At 38.6% G+C, this 22,309-nt stretch overlaps 1 protein-coding gene across 1 annotated transcript in view; it reads right to left on the minus strand.

The window, feature by feature from the left end:
* Positions 1-22,309, minus strand: part of METAP1 (methionyl aminopeptidase 1) — a 58,198-nt gene that overhangs the window by 18,027 nt on the left and 17,862 nt on the right. Inside the window, exons 2-7 of the mRNA XM_069593656.1 lie at positions 16,623-16,674; positions 10,500-10,612; positions 9,489-9,549; positions 4,266-4,357; positions 3,452-3,535; positions 193-331 (exon numbers count right to left, since the gene is read on the minus strand). Of these exons, the coding sequence (XP_069449757.1) occupies positions 193-331; positions 3,452-3,535; positions 4,266-4,357; positions 9,489-9,549; positions 10,500-10,612; positions 16,623-16,674 (541 nt within the window). The remainder of the gene's footprint in view (positions 1-192; positions 332-3,451; positions 3,536-4,265; positions 4,358-9,488; positions 9,550-10,499; positions 10,613-16,622; positions 16,675-22,309) is intronic.

Here is a 22,309-nt window from a genome sequence, read left to right on the forward strand (position 1 = left end):
AAACACATTATACTAGAAGTATCTTGAAAACAGTTAACAGAAAACCACAAAATAGGTTTCCAGAGATTTTAAATTTAAGTTTTAAATATGAAAAAAAATAAGGTAAAGACAAGTGAAGACGATGCAAGTCACTATCAGACTCCCAAAACCTTGTTTCTTAGCTCACAGCAACAAAAGCCACACATTTCTTACCATTAACAATATCACCTTCTTGCAAGGGCCGTCTGTCTGGAATTCCATGGCAAATCACTTCATTCACTGAAGTACAACAAGACTTCGGGAAATTATAATAATTCAGGGGTGAAGGATAGCAATTTCTTGCAATGCATGCCTATAATAAATTAAAAATAGAGTAATTTGGAATGTGCAAAAGAAAAAGCTAGTATGCATGCAATTAATCAGATTTTTAAATCTGAAAAATGTGGAAAAACTTGTACAGATGTTCCTAATGAAAAACCCATTTAATATTTTATTTTAGAAATAAAAATAGATACTACCTTTAATATCAAACAGTAGGGTTTCTAACAGTCAGCAAACCAGTTTACTGATAATTGCAAAAGAAAAGCAAATTCACGCATTAAAATATTTACAAACATATACAAATGTCACTATATGAAGATTTTAGAATTACCAACTCCTTATGAAAAATACATTAAAATAAATATTAATGTGCACAGTTAATTTTAATTGCTTATATAAATGCCTCTATCCCTATGACCAAAAAAATGAATACTAGTAAGAACCTGCCAATCTGCCTGCAACATGGGAGACCAGTGTTCAATTCCTGATTCAGGAAGATCCCATGGAGAGGGGAATGGATACCCACTCCAGGATTCTTGCCTGGAAAATTCCATGGATAGGGAATTCCATGTGTACTGGAATTCCTGGTATACTACAGTCCATGGGGTCTCAAAGAGTCAGACATGACACAGCAACTAATGCCTTCACTTTCAAAGTATTTCCAGAGACATTCATATAGAACATTCATACGAACACTCATGCGGGAACAACAAAGCAATCACTAAGAAAATGATCTAGTTCTCCATAAACGAGCCTTAGGTTACTCGGATGTTTTTATACAGTGGTAGTCACAGCACACATGATTTCTCTTTCCATACTGCTGCAGTCTTCAGACTAGTAATTTTTAAACAGCTGCCTAAAATACAGTTTGTGAAATGTACTATAATTTTATTGGTAATTCTACTATTACTGAAAATTTAGTTTTCTCAACTGCAAATATTATAACCAGTAACTACATGCCTATCATTTTTCCTTTAGCAACCTGCTTCTATAGTCCTCACAGCAGTACACATAGTAGTTAAGAACACACAGAAGCAGACTGCATTGACTGAAAATGCCAGCTCCATAACTTTTAAGTTGAATAGCCCTGGGCAACTTAACCTCTCACTGCCTCAGTTTCCTAATCTATAAAACAGAGATGAGAGTAGTGCCTACCTCAGAGTTGTTAGGAGATGAGATGAGCTGGTAAAAGAACCACAGAAGAGTGCCTGGCCTATAGGAAGCATTCAAACTGCTACTGGTACATAACCATATACAACCCTGGGCCATGGTGGGGGGAGGGGGGGGGCCAGGGAGTGGACACAATGATCCCCTCCCTGCCTAGTCCAAAATCCACATAAAACTTGACTGCCCCCCAAATTTTACTAACACACTACGGCTGATCTTACCAAAAACAGAAATTAACACATACTTTGTATGTTATATGTATTATATACTGCATTCTTACAATAAAGTAAGCTAGAGAAGATATTATTTTAAAAATCATAAGAGAAAATATATTTATAGTACATATATATATATTTACTGAAAAAAAATTCACATATAAGACCCATGCAGCTCAAATCCATGTTGTTCATGGAATTTATAATATATTGAATACCCCCAAATTGGGATTTATAATTTCAAATAAAAAAAATGTTACATACATTTTTATAGCTCAAGACACATTGTCAAGTATCTTTCCAGAAGGACAGTTCCGATTTAAATACCATCACCATGAAAAAGAGCACCAGTTTCACCATCTTCACAGAGGTAATGGACATAAATATCTTTAAAATGCTTCCTAATTTAGAAGGTTTTATGACTTGCATTTGTTTGGTTATGACAGCAGGTTTAATCAGCCTTCCATGTAATTTAGTAACTAGTTCCTGCTCTTCTGTTATGAACAACCTAACCATATCATGTGTGCACTCATCTACTACAGGCTTTTTAAGGTCTCTCCTTGGTGGATAAGCAATCTTTCTTTTAAAGTATACCTGGACTTCCCTGGTGGTTTAGCGGTTAGGAATCCACCTGCTGATGCAGGGTACATGAGTTCAATCACTGGTCTGGGAGGATCCCACATGCCATGAGACAACTGAACCCATGTGCCACAACTACTGAGCCTGCATGCCTAGAGTCTGAGCCCCACAACAGGGGAAGCCACCGCAGCACGAAGCCCGTGTACTGCACAGAGTAGCCTCCTGCTCGCCAGAACTGAAAGTGGCCTGTGCTCAGCACCAAAGACCCAGCACAGTCAAAAAAAACTACATTAAAAAATTTTTTTAATATCCCTATACTATATTTCCAGTGGTCATGTATGCATGTGAGAGTTGGACTGTGAAGAAAACTGAGCACCAAAGAATTGACGCTTTTGAACTGTGGTGTTGAAGAAGACTCTTGAGAGTCCCTTGGACTGCAAGGAGGTCCAACCAGTCTATCCTAAAGGAGATCAGTCCTGGGTGTTCATTGGAAGAACTGATGCTAAAGCTGAAACTCCAGTACTTTGGCCACCTCATGCGGAGATGGAAAAGACCCTGATGCTGGGAGGGATTGGGGGCAGGAGGAGAAGGGCACGACAGAGGATGAGATGGCTGGATGGCATTGCCGACTCGATAGACATGAGTCTGAGTGAACTCCTCTGGGAGTTGGTGATGGACAGGGAGGCCTGGCGTGCTGCAATTCATGGGGTCGCAAAGAGTCAGACACGACTGAGCGACTAAACTGAACTGATACTATATTTACCACAAACATGTATCTGGTCTCTTTGTAGCCTTGTTATTGTAAATAGATTAAAAAAGGGAACACTTTTTACCACTAGTTTCAGAAGTTATATTCTTTTTGACTTCAGAATATTTGACACATGCGGTAGCATGATTTACCTAAAGCAGTAATAAAATTAATCATCTTGTAAAAGCTAAACTAAAATGTTATAAAATGTGAGGTTTCAGAAACAAGGTACTTTGGGCTTACCTCAGACCCCAATATCGGATACTTACAGATGGGATAATGTCTGTTGAATACTTTTTATATTTGAAACAAAGTGAAAAATTTGCTTTCAATTAGTTTTTAGCCAAGGGTAGATATTCAGAACTTAGGTTTACTTTATTTATAAGTCTAAGACATCTAACAGTATAAAAAATTTCTCAAAGCATAAAGGTAAAATTCTTACTAAGTGTACAGCATGATCTATTTCTTCAGTAGTTACACCTGGTTTAATCATCCCAGCGGCAATGTCCAATACTTCCCTAGCAAGCTGTAAAAGAGAAACACTTCATACATCAGAGAAGAAATGAAGCAGCATTAGAAACCTGTACCCTCTGTACTTAGATTTTCGGGATACTGACAAAATGAATCTCACCTTGAATATTATAATCCTGAATTTTTATAACTATTTACATGTATTTCTAACATTTTTAATACTCATTAATAAATGTGTATGTATGTCTGTGTAAACATATAAATAAAATTGGGCTAGCTAGCAAATAGTTTAATTCGTACACTTGACTGATTTCTATGTGAAAATGTACATCTAAAGCAATCTAAAAAATAATCAAGTGATGAAGTTTGAGGCTTCTCACAATTCTACAGTGGAGAAGGAAAGGGAGGGAAATAAAAGAATAGATAAATGATTTTCATCAAAGAACCATAGCAAATAACCGTTACATAAGGAATGGATGGAGAACAGAGTCCTACTGCACAGTGCAGGAAACCATGTTCAATATCCTGGAACAAACATAATGGAAAAGAATGTAAAAAAGAATGTATGCCTAACTGAATCACTTAGATGTGCAGCAGAAATTAATGCAACATTGTAAATCACCTCTATCTTAATAGAAACTTTTTTTCAAAAAAAAAATAAAATAAAATGGCCAGTCAGTCTTACTGTGTAACATCTGCCACCTTTGTACAAGCGCAAATCATTGACTTCATGTGTTGTAACTACTTAAACAAGTCCTATCCTAGGAGGAGGGGAAAACTCTTACCCTACATACGAGCCGCATCCCTTCTATATCTTCAGATGAGAGTAACTTAATTTGAGAAGTACCTTTAAGAGCTTGCTCAGATTCGGACATTCCTGGAAAAGAAAATCACTAAGTAAAACCAAAATGAACATAAAGATGTAGTATATAAAAGCATAATTACTCCCCAATGATAAAATAATAGTCAAGTCTATTTCACACAATGGTATCTCATAATACGGGAGGGTCCAGGTCAGGGTTTCTGAAAAAATACTTTCAACATGAAATTTGCGGAACAAACTGAAGGAAGAATTCTAAAGAACAAATTTTCAGATTTATTAGAAATCAGTCAAGATGGCCTATTTATTATCTGACACGCAGTGTGTTAATAAGGTCAATAAATGATCTACATTTGAATAGCACCATCTAATTAGTTTCTATCTGTTTTCATGATCATCTCCTATGTAGCAAGCATATACAGCACCTGATGAATTAATTACACTCATTTATTTTTTAAAACTGGAACCTAAGTCAGCGTTTTTCAAACTGCAACTTGTGATCATTTAGTGGCTATTAGAGGGCTATGACTTAACTTTTTTTTTTTTAAGTAAATAAACTGAATAGAAAATAGACTATATACAGGCTGTTGTGAAATGTTTGGCTATTAATTTATACACACACATATATACAGATTATGTTATAAAATACAGCTCTCACTCTGGTTCACAATCAAAAAAAGTTTGAAAAATATTGCCCTAAGAATTTTCACTAATAAAATCAGCTTAATTTATTCATATACTGAAAAGCATTAAAGCTAGTACAATAATAATTTCAAAATCTGACAGAAAGACTATAACCATAAACTACTTTTTATAAATGCTGATATAAAAATCCCAAATAAAATATTATCTAGCAAAATCCAAAAAACACAGCACACCATGAACTGAGTGAAATTCATATTGGAAAGACAGGTATAATTCAATATTAACTATCAATATAACTTGTCAGAGTCATAGATTAAAGAATGGAAAATAAATGATCATCTACAAAGATAGCTCTGATAACACAGCCAGCTACCACCTTTACATGATAAATACAAATCTCAAGCCAAGAACCAACATCATGGAATGCCCACTATCAGCGCTAGTATTGTTAGCACTGTTCTGACAATACTGCAGATATACTTAACTAGAGAAAGAAATAAGACATATAAACTTAGAAAGAAAAGGACAAAATCTTTATGGATCTCAGATATGATTATATATCCCTAGAACAAGGGAATACCTGGAAAATAACTAGAAATAAGAATTCAGCAAGTTGGCAGATTATAATATATAAAAATCAATAACTCTGCCATACACAAAGTGAAAGTGAAAGTTGCTCAGTCATGTCTAACTCTTTGCGATCCCATGCACTATACAGCCCATGGAATTCTCCAGGCCAGAATACTCGAGTGGGTAGCTGTTCCCTTCTCCAGGAGATCTTCCCAACTCAGGGATCAAACCCAGGTATCCCCCACCACAGGCAGATTCTTTACCAGCTGAGCCACAAGGGAAGCCCAAGAACACTGGACTGGGTAGCCTATTCCTTCTCCAGGGCATCTTCCCAACCCAGGAATTGAACCAGGGTCTCCTGCATTGCAGGCAGATTCTTTACCAACTGAGCTATGAAAACAACAAATCAAAAAATACAGAAGATACTATATTCACAAGAATAACTTAAAAAGATAAAATATCCAGGAATAACTTAATGTTAAAAGACCTAATGAAGAAAATTTTAAAATACCATTGAAAGACATAAGGGAGACAAATAAAATAGAAAAATTTACCCTGTTCTTGGATAGGAAGACTCAATATTGTAAAAGTGTCTATTCTTCCAAAATTAGTCTATAAATTTAATACTATCCCCATAAAAAATGGTAATAGGACATTTTTAGAAACCAGACAAGTGGATCCTAAATTTCACATGGAAAAACAAACATGCAAGAAGAATCAGGAAAATTCTGAAGAAGAGGAAAGATGGGCGCAACAAGGCCTGCTACTGCCAAGTCACTTTAGTCATGTCCGACTCTGTGTGACCCCAGAGACGGCAGCCCACCAGGCTCCCCCGTCCCTGGGATTCTCCAGGTAAGAACACGGGAGTGGGTTGCCATTTCCCTCTCCAATGCATGAAAGTGAAAAGTGAAAGTCAAGTCGCTCAGTCATGTCCGACTCTTAGCGACCCCATGGACTGCAGCCTACCAGGCTCCTCCATCCATGGGATTTTCCAGGCAAGAGTACTGGAGTGGGGTGCCACTGCCTTCTCTGCAACAAGACCTACCAAATATTAAAACACTCTATGCTGCTGCTGCTGCCGCCGCTGCTGCTAAGTCGCTTCAGTCGTGTCCGACTCTGTTCGACCCCATGGACAGCAGCCCACAGGCTCCCCTGTCCCTGGGATTCTCCAGGCAAGAACACTGGAGCGAGTAAAACACTCTATAGCTATAATAATTAAGAGTTTGGTGATGGCATATGATTAGACAAATGAGTTAGTGAAACAGAACAGAATCCAGAAATAGACCCAAAGATATATGAAAATGTAATACAGTGATATAGGTTACATCTTAAATCATTAAGAAAAAGACTGATTTTTAAAAACAATCAGTGACGTGACAACCAGATATTCTTCTGGGAAAAAATTAAGTTGCAGCCCTACTTCACTCCTAATAATAAATAAGTTTCACATGGGCCCAAAATTTTATCACACACACAAAGAGTAAAATCACAGAAACAGTAGAAGAAATCATAGGAAAATATTTTTATTATCTCTGAACCAAAAAGGTCTTTCTAGGTTATAAAGCCATAAATACCTTAAAAGAAAATAGACAGATTTTACTACAAAATAATGTTGAAAGTTTGTCATAAATGTAATGTTATAAACAAAGACAAAAATGTAACTATCTGCTTGGGAGAAAACATTTTATAGTACATCAATATTTTCCTCAATAAAGAAAGAAAGTTTATAAGTCAGTATGGAAAAAACTAAGTATTCTGAGAGGGGGGAAAAAAGGCTAAGGATATGAACAGACAGTTCAAAAGGAAAAATACAAATGATATTTAAAAGTAAAGATATGGGGACTTCCCTGCTGGTCCAGTGGCTAAGACTTTGAGTTCCGAATACAGCGGGCCGAGGTTCAATTCCTGGTCAGGGAACTAGATCCCACATGCTGCAACTAAGACCTGGCACAGCCCAATAAATAAATTAAATAAATAAATAATAATAAAAGTAAAGAGATGCTCAACCTTACTCATAACTTAAAAATGCAAATTAAAATAAATGCAAAGTATCATTTTTCATCTTTCAGATCAGCACAGATCATAAAACTTGATAACATACTAAGCTGAGGAAGACAGAAGAAAATAGTCTCACATGTTTTTAACTGAAGAATCACTGAGATTTGTAGTTATCTCTCAAAATTTTTTAAATGCATGTATCCTGTGATGTAGCTGTTTTACTTTAGACAATTCGCTTATAGAAATATTCTCGACACGTGCACAAAGATGCACATGAACAGGGTGCACAAGAACCGTTCCTGTGGTCAAACTGGCAGAAATAAAACCTGGGAATAATCTAGAAGTAAATTGGAAAAAAAACCCTAGAAATAAATTAATAGGAGTCTGGTTTAATAAATTATAACACGTACACACAGTGGAATATTCCACTTATTAAAAATAAATGGTTTTATGTGAACTTATATGGAATATTTACAACATAAAATACAGTAACACAAGGTGAAAAGCTGTATATGCATGTTCATTTTTTGTATAATTGGATGGAGTGGGTGCTAATGTGTGTATGTGCAACAAAGACTGCTGAAAAGTTCTGCAAGAAATCATTAACAGTGATTATTTCTGGGGAAACGTACTCACTTTTCCCCTCATAACATTTTATATCACCAGAATTTACCTTATCTATGTCCCTTTTTGTTGCTGTATTGTGGGGGGTGGGGGGGAACGCAGGCTCTTTAGTTGCAGCGTGTGGGAACTTTAGTTGCAGCGTGTGGGATGAGTTCCCTGACCAGGGATTGAACCCTGTCACTCTACACTGGGGGCATAGAGTCTTAGCCACTGAACCACCAGAGAAGGCCTTATCTGCATACTTTTTAAAGATGCGATTTAAAACTATACTCTAGAATATGAAATACACTGTAATAAAATTATACATCCTCAACAGTATTCTATCATTCAGACTCTTTCCCTTCAATTTATCTGAAACAATGGAGTTTAATTACATTTTCAAATTAGATTCATAAGAACTTAATACAGTTCCTTTTTGTCTTAGAGAAGAAAAGCAACAGTAGCTTAGCTTGGTAGATTAAAACACATGAAAATGCTGACATTCAACCATTTTTGACATGCAAACTCAGTAATTTCACAGAACCTATGCTGCAAATTGGGCACCCCTGGTGGCTCAGTGTTAAGAATCTGCCTACAATGCAGGAGACTGAGGTTCAATTCCTGGGGAGGGAGGATCCCCTGGAGCAGGAAATGGCAACCCATTCCAGTATTCTCACCTGGGGAAGTTCCATGGACAGAGGAGCCTGGCAGGCTACAGTCCGTGGGGTTGCAAGAGATGGACACGACTTCTCGACTAAACCACCACCATGCTGCAAATTACCTATCTTCTCTATGTCTCATTATAATTAACTACAAAATGGAGAAGACAATAGAACCCACCAGAGGAGTGCTCAAAGTATAAAATAGAGTAATACACGTAAAGAAGTTGACACAATGCTTGACACACAGTTATGACAAAATAAGTATCAATTATAGAATCATCAGCATCACTATTACTATTATTATCATCCCATTACTGCTATTTCTATTACTGCTACAGTACAGAATCTTTAGTTAGGCATGCACTCAGAGCCTCCACCATCTGCTTTTATCTAAACAGGCATTATTTAATTAATGCAGGAGAACATGTTAAAATAACTTTTTTTTAAAAGCTAGACTTTGATATAACAACACAAAATACAGTATTATGTTGGAGGTAGCCTTTAACAGCTATATAAACAATGTCTTTAGAATTGATTAGATTTCTAGTGTGAGGAAAGAATTTTTAATTCAAATATTCTAGTTTATCTTGAAAAAAAATAGCAGAAATGCAGCAATGAAAATTTTCTACTAAAAAAGGACTCTTTTTTTTTTGTAGCAGTCATCAAGCTCATAAACTGAAAATACGAAGAAACAGCACAGCAGAATTTACCTAAAGGGTGATCAGCATAATCTGGTCTTTGAATATAACTTGGCACTGGCCTTGTTGGCATCTGAAAACAACAAAGAGGTTAGCTGGATCCAATTCAAATGTGACAGTAACTTTCATTATTAAAATCTACTAACAACACAAATAAAAGTGGGGTGATAAATACCAAATAAAAAATTCATTCATCTCATTTAAATGAAAAAAAAAAAAAAAGGTTTAAAGGCCATCTTAAATATCACAACATATCTATTTCGTGAGGATTGAGCTTTACTTCCTGGTGCTACTGTCATGCCCCTTCCCAGAACATGTAAGCGACAGAGAGTGCCAGAGGGCACTGAAGATCTGTGATTACACACAGACAAGGGAGGCGCCTGTGTTGCTCCAAACAAATCGGTGAACCAAAGCAATAACGAAATGTTGTCTCGAAGTAAATGTACACTGTTATGTTCCTGGTTATTATCTCTGGAAACTACAATTAAAGAGACTTTCTTATATTTTTCCAAATTTTAAAAATTAAGGATGTACTTCTTTAATAAAAAGATAACAGTAAGAAGAATTTAAATATTTCAGAATGACAAATTTCAACTTAAATCAATTCCGAGGTTAAGACTCTGAAGTCAGTCTGCTGAAAACAGAGGAAGGAGCAAGGGGGGGCAGAAAAGTCTTATCTAAATTAAAGTAGAACTATATCACAGCAAAAAAATTTTAGAAAAGTAGTAATATATACTCCCATTATGCTGGCCTAAAAATATCTATTCTACCTCATTTTTTAAAAAAAATTAAGGAAGTCTTGATCCTTAATCTAAAATTTCTTCTGCTTCACCCATGACTGGCAATTATCCCTACTAACTTGTAAACAACATACCATGAAAGCTAAAAAGCTAGACTGTAACCTTAATCCTGATCACATGATTCATAATCGGAATACAAATTATAAGGACTATTTTTAGGAAACTGAAAATTATGAAGACTGGTTTAAAAAAATATTAAATTTTTATTACCTTATTTACTCACCAGTGGATAATGGGGTCTGAGTTTTCCAGTATATCGATAACCTGCCCATGGGTCAGTGTTGATATCACCTTCTACAGTCCAGGAAGACACTTCTCGCTTGGCCTTTTCATCTTCTGGGAGATGGATGGATGAATGAGAGAAAGAAATGCCTGAGCGCTCAAGCTACTAAGCATCATCATACTTTTAACAATCACATACTTGAAAGCCAAGCCAAAGAGCCCAGGCACAAAATCAAGCAAACTTCCACCTTAACCTGAATCCCCAGAATACTATGTTCTTAACCTGAATCCCCAAAATACTATGTTCTTGCTCTATCCACAACCCTCTGACTCCTGAAAGATCTAAGTGTCTTGGGAAAAAAACCCCAAACTAAACATATCATCAGTTTTTATACAGTGTTGAATAGGAACAGCAAGTGGTCAAACTCCTTTTCTCAAATAAATGCTAAATGCATTCTCTCTACAATGTCAATTTATAGGAAGCCTGTTTTTTGAAATATAAAATGTGAGCCTAGTCAAAACTTCCCAGCTGAGGGCAGACATTATCAATGGGTTCCATGTTTTTACTAAAAGAACAGATTCTAAATAATCCCCAAGCAAATTTAAAGTTTAAAAAATAAAAAACTTCTCACTCAGCTGATGACAGACTGTCAAGGAAACATTTTAAGTTGCTTTGAAAACTTTATGAGTATCGTCTGCTTTTTTTTCAGGAAGAAGGTAACAGAAGGAAGTAGGTAACAGAAGGGAGTAGGAAAAGGCAAAGATAAGGGGAGGGAATAATCAATCAAAAGTTACTGAAAATTCATCAGAAACATAAGAACCAAAGACCCCACTACCAGGTTAGTTAATAATATATAATGCTGCATTAACTGAAATGCACCTAAAATCTTTTCACACAGAACATACCCTCAATGGTATCTGAGCACACTGCTCTATCTATAAACTAAAACAGAACTGTTAACCCGAAACTTTAAACAGCAGGAATTCAAATCCCTCCCACAGCAAGTAACAGCCTACATACTTCTCAATGCATACCGATCTTTTCCTGATTACTGTGGTGGTATCACAGGTTTTAAAAGTCAGTCTTCAAATAATTTTAGAAAAAAACAAAAAAACAAAAAATACTCCCCTTTAAGTGATCTATTTAAAATACAAAATGGGAGAATAGACATTTTAAGCCAAAGAGGAATGGTGAAATGAGTGAAGGTGGTCAAAAGGTACAAAAATCCAGTCATGTGATAAATAAGTCCTAGGGATATAATGTACAGCATGGTGACTAAAGTTATCAACAACAACAGAGAAAAATAATCTAGTCTCATTTTCTCATTTTACAGATGAGGGAACAGGGGAAGTTTGGTTCACATGGGCAGAGAAATGTGGAAATGCTGCTTACTAGTAGAGTATTCTCTCCACAAAGCATGTGGTCAACTTAGGAGTGAAAGACCCTTGACGTGCAATTGACAAGAATGCAAAAATACAACCAATCCATTCACATTATTTTGGAAGAAAATGTATTTATAATAGTACATATGAAGTAGAATAATAGAAAAGAATAAGAAGAGAAAAGAGAAAGAAAAGCTCTACTATGCTACTGAATTTTAGGTATTTTTCTCCCCTGTGAAGCTCAAGAAAGCCTCTGTGAATGCCAATGTCAATAGGAAAGCTGTTTTTCATTCCAGGACAAAAATGGACTCTATTCATTGCCACTGGGGTTAAACATTATAGTGAAGTGAAAGTGAAGTTGTTCAGTTGCATCTGACTCTTTGCGACCCCATGGACTGTAGTCCACCAGGCTCCTCCATCCATGGAATTTTCTAGACAAGAGTACTGCAGTGAGTTGCCATGTCCTTCTCCAGAGGATCTTCCTGACCCAGGGATTGAACCCGGGTCTCCTGCACTGCAGACAGACACTTTACTGTCTGAGCCACCAGCAAAGCCCCCAAACATTATAGAAACTAGTTTTAAATGCAGGCCTGATAACCTGCTTTGGCTGTGATAGCACCAAGTGCTTCTGTCTGAATTATGAAACTCAAGAATAATTTTCACCAGAAATATAGCACAGAATAGCAATGAAGATGCAGGCTTTTTGCTTTAACATACTCCAAGGGAGAGTGCAGGGAAAAGGAAGGATGTAAAACCTTTCAAAGCTTCCTACTGATCTGGATTCTGAACTGTCCACAATCAATTTTCAAGAGAATTCAAAGCAGACCTCAAACAAGCATTATAACCCAAGAGATAGCTAGACAAGAATGAAATATAGCAAGTTCTTTTCTAATCTCTAGGTATAATTTACTTAGGGAAAGTCATTCTTCCAAAATAAATTAAACTATTTAAGGATAAATTTGATCTAAGCCCCTAAGTCCTAAACACATAACAGAAATCCAATAAACAGGAACTGGACAGGGGGTTGGTAGCAAAATTGCACACTAACTGCTCTTTTCACAAAGACTGTGAAAGCATAGGCCAGCAGAAAAAAACACCTGTAAGTTATCTTTCAAACATCACCATGCAACAGGGCCAGGTAAGCTGCAGGTGGTGTCAGAGAGTACCCGATATGTACAAGGTCAGATCTCAAGTATTACACATCGTATTCTTCTTCTCTAAAACACGTGGCCTCCTCCAGTCAGCTTTCACAAAAAACTGCACATATCTGAGCTCTGCCTGGGACAGAATTTTCTGACCACAATCCTGACTCAGTTCTCCCGATAAATGGCTGCTGAGCACTTACTAATTACTGCCCATTTAACCCTCACAACAAACCCATGATTTCGGTAGTTTGGAGGTAAGGCTTAGAGTAATCCGTGCTCACAAAGCTTGCTGCAACCAGTTCTGAAATATTACCTAACCTCTTCCCTGTATAATCCAAAACTCAAGCACACTAGCTTGGAAGGGCAGAAGAGCAGAAGAAAAAGTGTTATTTAGAGGTGGTTGGTTTGTTCCGGCTGCGCCACATGGCTTGTGGGGCTCTTAGTTCCCCAGCCAGGGACTGAACCCCAGCCACGGCAGCAAAAGCACTGTGTCCAGCTGGACCGCCAGAGAATTCCCATAGAGATTCTCTTTTTTTAAGAGAGTTTTTATATCACATTTTTGGCTATCCAAAAGACACTTGTCAAACACATCCACCTTTTTACTTTAGGAAAATCAGCGACAAAGAAACTGAGTGTGTCAGTGCTAAGTGTAAAAGTGTACACTAATACAGTATGGAGATGTGAAGTGCTACAACTTACACAGATCAGACCAAAGGCAAATGCTACTACTATGTAAACTCTGGCAGTAGGCATGCATAGGGAAAATACACCCAAGCATCAGCATTACAGGCTTTTCAAGATGTTACAGCCAAGTGGTCTTCTTCCCTAGGACACATGAAAAATAAATGTTGCTCTTTAACTCACACTTGGAACTTTCCTAAGCCCTCATTAACTTCTGCAACCAAGAAAACTCCTGCAAGTGCAAACTAATTTCATTAGCAAACTCTAGCAAACATTTTCTGGAGAAGGCAATGGCACCCCTCTCCAGTACTCTTGCCTGGAAAATCCCACGGGCGGAGGAGCCTGGTAGGCTGCAGTCCATGGGGTCGCTAAGAGTCGGACACAATTGAGCGACTTCCCTTTCACTTTCACGCACTGGAGAAGGAAATGGCAACCCACTCCAGTGTTCTTACCTGGAGAATCCCAGGGACAGGGGAGCCTGGTAGGCTACCATCTATGGGGTCGCACAGAGTCAGACACAAGTGAAGCGACTTAGCAGCAGCAGCAAACATTTTCAGAAGAAATAATATCAATATTACACAACCTCTTCCAGAAAAAAGAAGGGGAGGAGACATTTCCCATTTTATGAGTCCAGGATTACTCTAATGCCAGATTCAGTCAAAGATATAAAAGCAAATTACAAACCAATACACCACATGAACATAAATATGAATCAGTCATCTTTAATTAGAGATCAGTACACATAACTATTTGCTACGTTATCTCACTATAATTTCTTGGACTAAGGAGCTATCTTTTAAGCCACCCTGGTTGCTTCCCAGCCCAACCCTACCTCTTATTTCTTTTTTCCCCTATTCCCTTTCTCAATACTCTTCTTAGCTCTGGAGATCATCTTTCCCCACACCATCCCCTCCTCTTAGACTGTCACCCACTATGGTTATTAGGGTGTGAAAAACACAGGACTGGCTAGCTGAGGGCTGACTCTACCCAACACCACCCAAAGGGATTAAGAATATTAGGCTCACCCAGTGAACCTAATCCCATCAGATCCAAGAGGGCACAATCTGAAACATGGCATCATACTAAACTCCAGAGATATACATAAAATACAAGTGGTTTCAGTCCAATACCGTAAAAATCACTTAGGGAGCACCAGCTATTTAACTGTCTTGTAGCATAAGTCATAATAAAATAGTTCTATCTTCAGAAACCCAATATTGAAGAAACAAGCACGCTTCAATGAGCTGGCAAACACCTGGAGAAGAGACTCATTTCAAGTTCTTTTAGTAGCATACTCTTTCACCTCGATCCTTCAGTTCCCTATGCTTTACGCTCCTGGGTGCCTGCATGCACGCTAAGTTGCTCACTCATGTCCGACTCTCTGTGACCCCAGGGACTGTAGCCTGCCAGGCTTCTCTGTCCGTGGGATTCTTAAGGCAAGAATACTGGAGTGGGTTGCCATGCCTTCCTCCAGAAGTTCCTGGGTAATAAAATGTTAATAATTGGCTCAAAGAGCTCTAAAATTACCTAACACATCTGATGCACAGTATTTAAAGAATGAGTAAATAAAATAAAGTGGCATATTTAAACCTATCTCTATCCTTTGAGGTAACAAATCCTGTCATTTATGTTTTTTTAAACTCATTTACTCACAATCACTTTTCCTCATCTTTAACCATATTTCCTCCCACAATAGCCTTAGCACTTCCACTAAATGCAGACTTCACTTTATCTAACCACAGAATGTCTTTTTAAATTTTTATTTCCTTTTCCTTCAAATGGTGGTTAAATTGATCTCAATGAGATTTTGAAGGTATATAAATATAAAACAATCTTCCAAACTTTACTAAATCAGCAAACTCCTTAAAAATATAAAGTAGATGAACTAAAAATACTGCAAAATCAGTTAAGTTGAAAAAGAAACCTTATACCAAGAACCATGTACTGTCTGCCAGTCCTTCATCCATGAGGATGGCAATGCTATAAGAACAAAAAGCCCCTGTCAATTTTCAAGTAATTGTGATGAGTTGTCTTGAGCTAGCCACCCTAAAGGCTTAAATTTATAGGATGAGTCGCCAAGGCAGGAAAGATGACTTGAATCGGTGATAGATCAGTGTGGCTGACAGCAATAGCTAAAAAAGTAGCCAATAGTTTCAATTTGTGGTGTTTCACAAAGGAACTTCAAAAAAGAAAATTAAATATCAGGCTACAAGTAACAACATTAAAACACCAAAAAAACAAAGTGATACAATTCTGAGTTACACAAAGCTACTGAAATTGACACTGCTGCTGCTGCTAAGTCGCTTCAGTCGTGTCCGACTCTGTGTGACCGCATAGACGGCAGCCCACCAGGCTCCTCTGTCCCTGGGATTCTCCAGGCAAGAATACTGGAGTGGGTTGCCATTTCCTTCTCCAATGCATGAAAGTGAAAAATGAAAGTCAAGTCGCTCAGTTGTGTCCGACTCCTAGGGACCCCATGGACTGCAGCCTACCAGGCTCCTCCATCCATGGGATTTTCCAGGCAAGAGTACTGGAGTGACACTAGGCAAAAACAAAAGCAATCTGATTAAACGGAGCTCCTGTGCCCCTGCCTGCAACACGCAAATGCTTTAAGCACAGAAGAGAGATGGCGCCAGACGCCAAATCAGGACATTCTCTGGTACTGCTCAAGCCAATCCAACTATCGTCATGTTTTCATGGTACATATGCAATACAAGATTAACAAAGGTATTACTCATTCACATTTTACTTACAGGATTGAATACCGCAAAGCACAAAATTGTCCTAATTCTAGCCTCTGGGATTATATACTGTCAGAACATTCAAATACACACTTACAGAGCTGGAAGAATTCTTGTCTTCTGCAAGAAGTCACTTCTATGAAAAATAGTATAGAGATGCGTAACTTTACTTACTTGCTTTCTTATGCAGTAACTTGTGAGTTGCCCAACTTCCTTTAAAACATTCCTAAAAAGAACAAACATGAAAATCTGTGTCACTTTCCTTAATTGGAAACATTTTAGTCATAGTTATATTTCAATTTTATGTTATCAAATTATTTTGAAGTATTTGAAAAGAATCCTGAACCAGTGGAGCAATCACACACTAGGAGGAAAAAAAATAAGGAAAAATTTGCAGATTCCTCCATGATTTATAGTAGTTTGACTCCCAGTTCATCATATATCACCACTATGTTAGTATATCCCAACACAGATAACCATTTTTAAAATGAATTTTATGTTCTACAGACAATGCAGTAATTTTAAATGCTTGTTCAGGACTATATATAATACCTTATATTCCCAAATATTCAAATGCAGTTTGAGACTGGAAAGTGAACATCTTTAATGTTTAATGATACCATCTAGGCTGAGTATTCATTTCACTGTATCAATTCCTATAGTGCAATATTCTACTTTTTCAGACCACTGAATTCTTCGAGAATCTTGGGAAAGTAACCATTCTTCTCCACAGGAAAAAATATATCTATGCACATATAATATATAGAGTGCCCTGCGGGTATAACATGCACTGTATATTGATATGAATGAATGGACATGTATGCATATGCTTATATGTACCCAGGTGCTGGGCATTCGGTAGTAAACAATATAGGTCCATTGGATACAAATATTACATGGCTAATTACACAATTAAATACATCGTTTAATCCTAAGGAAGCCTTCCTTGGTGGCACAGATGGTAAAGAATCTGTCTGCAACACAGGAAACCCAGGTTCTGTCTGGACCCAGGAAACCTGGGTCCAGAAGATCTCCTGGAGGAGGAAATGGCAACCCACTCCAGTATTCTATTCCAGACACTTCCGTGGAAAGAGGAGCCTGGTGGGCTACAGTCCATGGGGTCACAGAGAGTCAGACACAACTGGGCAACTAACACTTTCACTTTCTTAAGTCCTAAGGGCTAAAAAGGAAAATACACAGTGCTAGCACACAAGAACTAAAGACAGAGGCAGGGATCAGATCACGCTGAAGAGTCTGCTCTATTCTAATGATAACGAAAGCCATTAAAGGGTTTTAAACAAAGAACAACCTGATGACAACTTGGTTATGCATCCCTGATCTCCATCAACAAAACCAAAATTAAAACTCCTGTTAGTACACAAAATGGTTCTGAAAAACTCCAAAACACTGGCTTTTAATACAGGCAATCCTTGCTATGCACAGTAGTGTAGAACCATTAAAAACCATTGTACAATCTGTAAACGTAAAAACCAATCTTCAAAACCAACAGGAAAATTTTAAATTGTTCCATGACCTTCAAAACTTTTTGCCAAAATGTTAAAAACTCTCTTACTCTAGGTTATAAATATACAGGAAACAAAATTTTGTTTAGTATACTGTAATTTAAAATATTAGATATGTTGATAATTAGAGTATTTTACTTTTTTATTCAAAAACTTATCAGATGTATGGCAGAAAACAACACAATACTGTAAAACATTATCTTTCAATTAAAAATAAATGAGATGTTGAAAAGAAAACTGATCAGGACTAATCTGAATCTGTGTGCCTTCTCACTAAATAACTCAGCAGATGGAGTGAGCATCTTTTTCATGCTTGGTATACTTTCGAGGTTTGCAATACCTTCCAAATTTTATCCTTTGCACTTTCAATATCTCTGCGAGTTCCTTTAATGTAAAGTTCTTATTGATGTTCCTTCCCCGAAGACATTATTGATTCTTTTCATCACAACCATTTTCCTCATTTATAATAGCCAGCCTGTTTCTGAGTTCCTCTGACTGCATGTCTAGAGTCTCTAGAATGGTGGGCATTCACTCAGTGTCAGCATCCCCACAGCCAGCTATTTCTTCCACAATTCCATTTATACTCCACTTAGGTTTCACGCCCAGCACTAACACCTAGCATTTCTTTGCTGCATTTTCTTCTTAGCCAATTCCCTCTTTCAATGATTCATTTTTGTAAAGTGTCATGTAAGTTTATCACTGGAGAACAAGAAAGCTAGGCAACTACAAGGCTCTGCTGTCTACAAGAGAACCACGTGACAGACGCCCAGGGACCAATCACTGACAGGCTTGAAAAAAGGAGAGGGGCTGGCCACTCACTAATCAAGATGCAGGGCTGTGATTTCCGAGGTCATCTGAGGAATGAATCAGTTCAGTTCAGTTCAGTTCAGTTCAATTCAGCCGCTCAGTCGTGTCCAACTCTTTTCAACCCCATGAATCACAGCACACCAGGCCTCCCTATCCATCACCAACTCCCGGAGTTCACTCAGACTCAGGTCCATCGAGTCCGTGATGCCATCCACCTATCTCATCCTCTGTTGTCCTCTTCTCCTCCTGCCCCCAATCTCTCCCAGCATCAGAGTCTTTTCCAATGAGTCAACTCTTCGCATGAGGTGGCCAAAGTACTGGAGTTTCAGCTTTAGCATCATTCCTTCCAAAGAAATCATAGGGCTGATCTCCTTCAGAATGGACTGGTTGGATCTCCTTGCAGTCCAAGGGACTCTCAAGAGTCTTCTCCAACACCACACTTCAAAAGCATCAATTCTTTGGCGCTCAGCTTTCTTCACAGTCCAACTCTCACATCCATACATGACTACTGGATAAACCATAGCCTTGACTAGACGGACCTTTGTTGGCAAAGTAATGTCTCTGCTTTTGAATATGCTATCTAGGTTGGTCATAACTTTTCTTCCAAGGAGTAAGTGTCTTTTAATTTCATGGCTGCAATCACCATCTGCAGTGATTTTGGAGCCCCCAAAAATAAAGTCTGACACTGTTTCCACTGTGTCCCTATCTATTTCCCATGAAGTAATGGGACCAGATGCCATGAACTTCGTTTTCTGAATGTTGAGCATTAAACCAACTTTTTCACTCTCCTCTTTCACTTTCATCAAGAGGCTTTTTAGCTCCTCTTCACTTTCTGCCATTAAGGGTGGTGTCATCTGCATATCTGAGGTGATTGATATTTCTCCCGGCAATCTTGATTCCAGCTTGTGCTTCTTCCAGTCCAGTGTTTCTCATGAGGTAGTCTGCATATAACTTAAATAAGCAGGGTGACAATATACAGCCTTGACGTACTCCTTTTCGTATTTGGAACCAGTCTGTTGTTCCATGTCTAGTTCTAACTGTTGCTTCCTGACCTGCATACAGATTTCTCAAGAGGCAGGTCAGGTGGAATGAATAGCTAGTGGTAAAGTCTCATTTACTTCATGTCATTACCCGTGTGGCTGGGAGACTAGTTTTATCTAATCTGTGGTAACTAAATTTATGCACATCAAAATTACAAAATAAGATCTTCCTTTATATAATTGGCAACCTGATACAACCTATTTATAAAGCTTTTCTAAATAGGTTATGTGAACAAAATACTTTTGCCTCACCCAGCATCTTTTTTTACCCTCACAGAAGCTGACGCATATTTCCTTAAATAAAATAACATCTCTATCTCAACTGATTCAATTTAGAGAACACAGAAGTTTACATACCAATTTAAATCAAGAAAGGGAGGGGGAAAGAACATCAGAGAGGAGAGGTAAAAGCAGCATTTAAAATGTTACAAAAATCCACTGCCACCGCCTCCTTATTACTAAGGATAATACTTACTTCATAAAGGGCTTATCAGTAGGAACAACTTAAAACACATGATTTTCTAAACTAAGTTTCAGGCAACGGCAAAAATCATGCACTTTGAGGTCAGAACTGTACCCTGGCTGGATCACTTATAAGCTGTACAACATAGAGGGAAAAAATCTTAATATCTCTAAGTCCCACTTTCCTCAACTATATTGTAGGGAAAACTGTGTAAAAATGTGTGGTCAATAACAAATGCTCAATTCTAATTATTACCCATTTTATTATTTTTAAAAGCAATTTAAGTTTGGAATTTGAAAAGACGGTACACCTATATACCTTCAATGTGTCCATCAACGCTGCCCTGAATTCTTAGCTGATGAAAACTTACGGCCATTAGGCAGCTAGTGATGACCGTGGGCTTTGTAGCTAATGAGCATCACCGTTCCGGCTTCCCTCATGGCTCAGGCGGTAAAGAATCCGCTCACAGTGTGGGAGACCTGGGTTTGACCCTGGGTTGGGAAGATTCCCTGGAGGAGGGCATGGCAACCCACTCCAGTCTTCCTGCATGGAGAATCCCAGGAGGAGGCTGGTGGGCTACAGTCCACGGGGTCGCAGAAGTCAGAAACAACTGAGTGACTAGGCACAGCCCAGCATCACTGTTCAGGGAACCTGCACATCAAGGAAGGGGATCCAAGAGCGGGAACAACCTCAAGTTTGAACAGGCTTTCCGGCCAAAACAGCAAAGAACACCAAAACAACAAACAGCCTGCCAGTTCAAGGGGTGTGAGCACAACCTGTGACTAACCTTCGGCGGAGTTATAGGCTGTGCAGACACAAAAGCAAATAGGAAGGCAGGTTTGAGTTTTTTTTTAAACTTAAAAAACACTGAGCTTGGAAACTCCGTAGTGGTCCAGTGGTTGGGACTCAGCATTTTCACGGCCGTGGGTCAGGTTCCATTCCTGGCCAGGGGTCTCAGATCCCGCCAGCCAGGCGCATGGCCACAGAAAAGCACTGAGCAGAGACAGCAGGAGCCACGCTGCAAAGGAGACAAAAGCCAGACTCACGGACTTCGTGGAGCTCCAAAGCCCAGGCAGAACGTGCGGCACGGCTATCTGAGGAGCCGCTGAGCTGGCGATGAGGTGACCACCGTCCCCCACCAAAATCACCAGGAGCATCACGGAGGCGACCACCAGGGCACACAGAGTGGTCCAGACGCCCTCCAATTCTGGCTCAAGGAGCAGAAAAGGGAACCCCCAGTGCTCAGAGTACAGCCCACCTTCTCTTCTCGTCCCTGTCCTCTCACATCCCCACACCCCAAGGGACCCTGGGGCAACCCACAACAGGAGCGTGCAGGAGCCAAAGCGCTGAGCAGCAGGCGTCTCTTCTCTTCTCTCATCAGTGAAGCTGCAGCCCAGACAGCATGGGGCCAGACCCTTCCTTCTGCCTGTGTCCTCCTGCCATTCAGCCCAGACAAAGCCACAGTCGTGACGGACAGCAAAGGTAGGTCCCTACAACCCCAGCTTTCTGGCCAGGGGACCAAAAACGAGAATTCCCAAGGAAGGAGCTCCCTAAAGTGACCCCATCAAGTTGTTCATAATACAAACTACTGATGTATGAGAGAGCAGAACTAACAGAGACCATCATGCAGATCTCAGGGACAGATGTGAATGGCGCTGCAAAGGCTTTGAAAACTGAACTGACGCTGGAATCAAAGAAGGCAGGTTAGGACTTGCAGGCTGAATCTAACCAGATTAGTTAGTAGCCAGCTAAAACTTAAAATATCAACATTCTCCACACGATTTAAACAAGACTCAAGATTTCATAATATGCAAAACTTTCCACAGGATACAACCTAAAATTATCCAGCATATAAAGAACCAAGACAATCTCAATTTATAAGGGAAGTGAGTCAACAGACACCAGTGCTAAGCTGACACCAATGCTGGCATTAACTGACAGAATTTAAAGCAGCTATTATTAAAACGCTCCAACAATCAACAGAAACACTCATATCAATGGGAAAAAAGAAAATATTTGCGAAGATAT

This window comes from Ovis canadensis, chromosome 6 (genome assembly GCF_042477335.2).
Source record: "Ovis canadensis isolate MfBH-ARS-UI-01 breed Bighorn chromosome 6, ARS-UI_OviCan_v2, whole genome shotgun sequence".
Classification (NCBI taxonomy): Eukaryota; Metazoa; Chordata; class Mammalia; order Artiodactyla; family Bovidae; genus Ovis; species Ovis canadensis.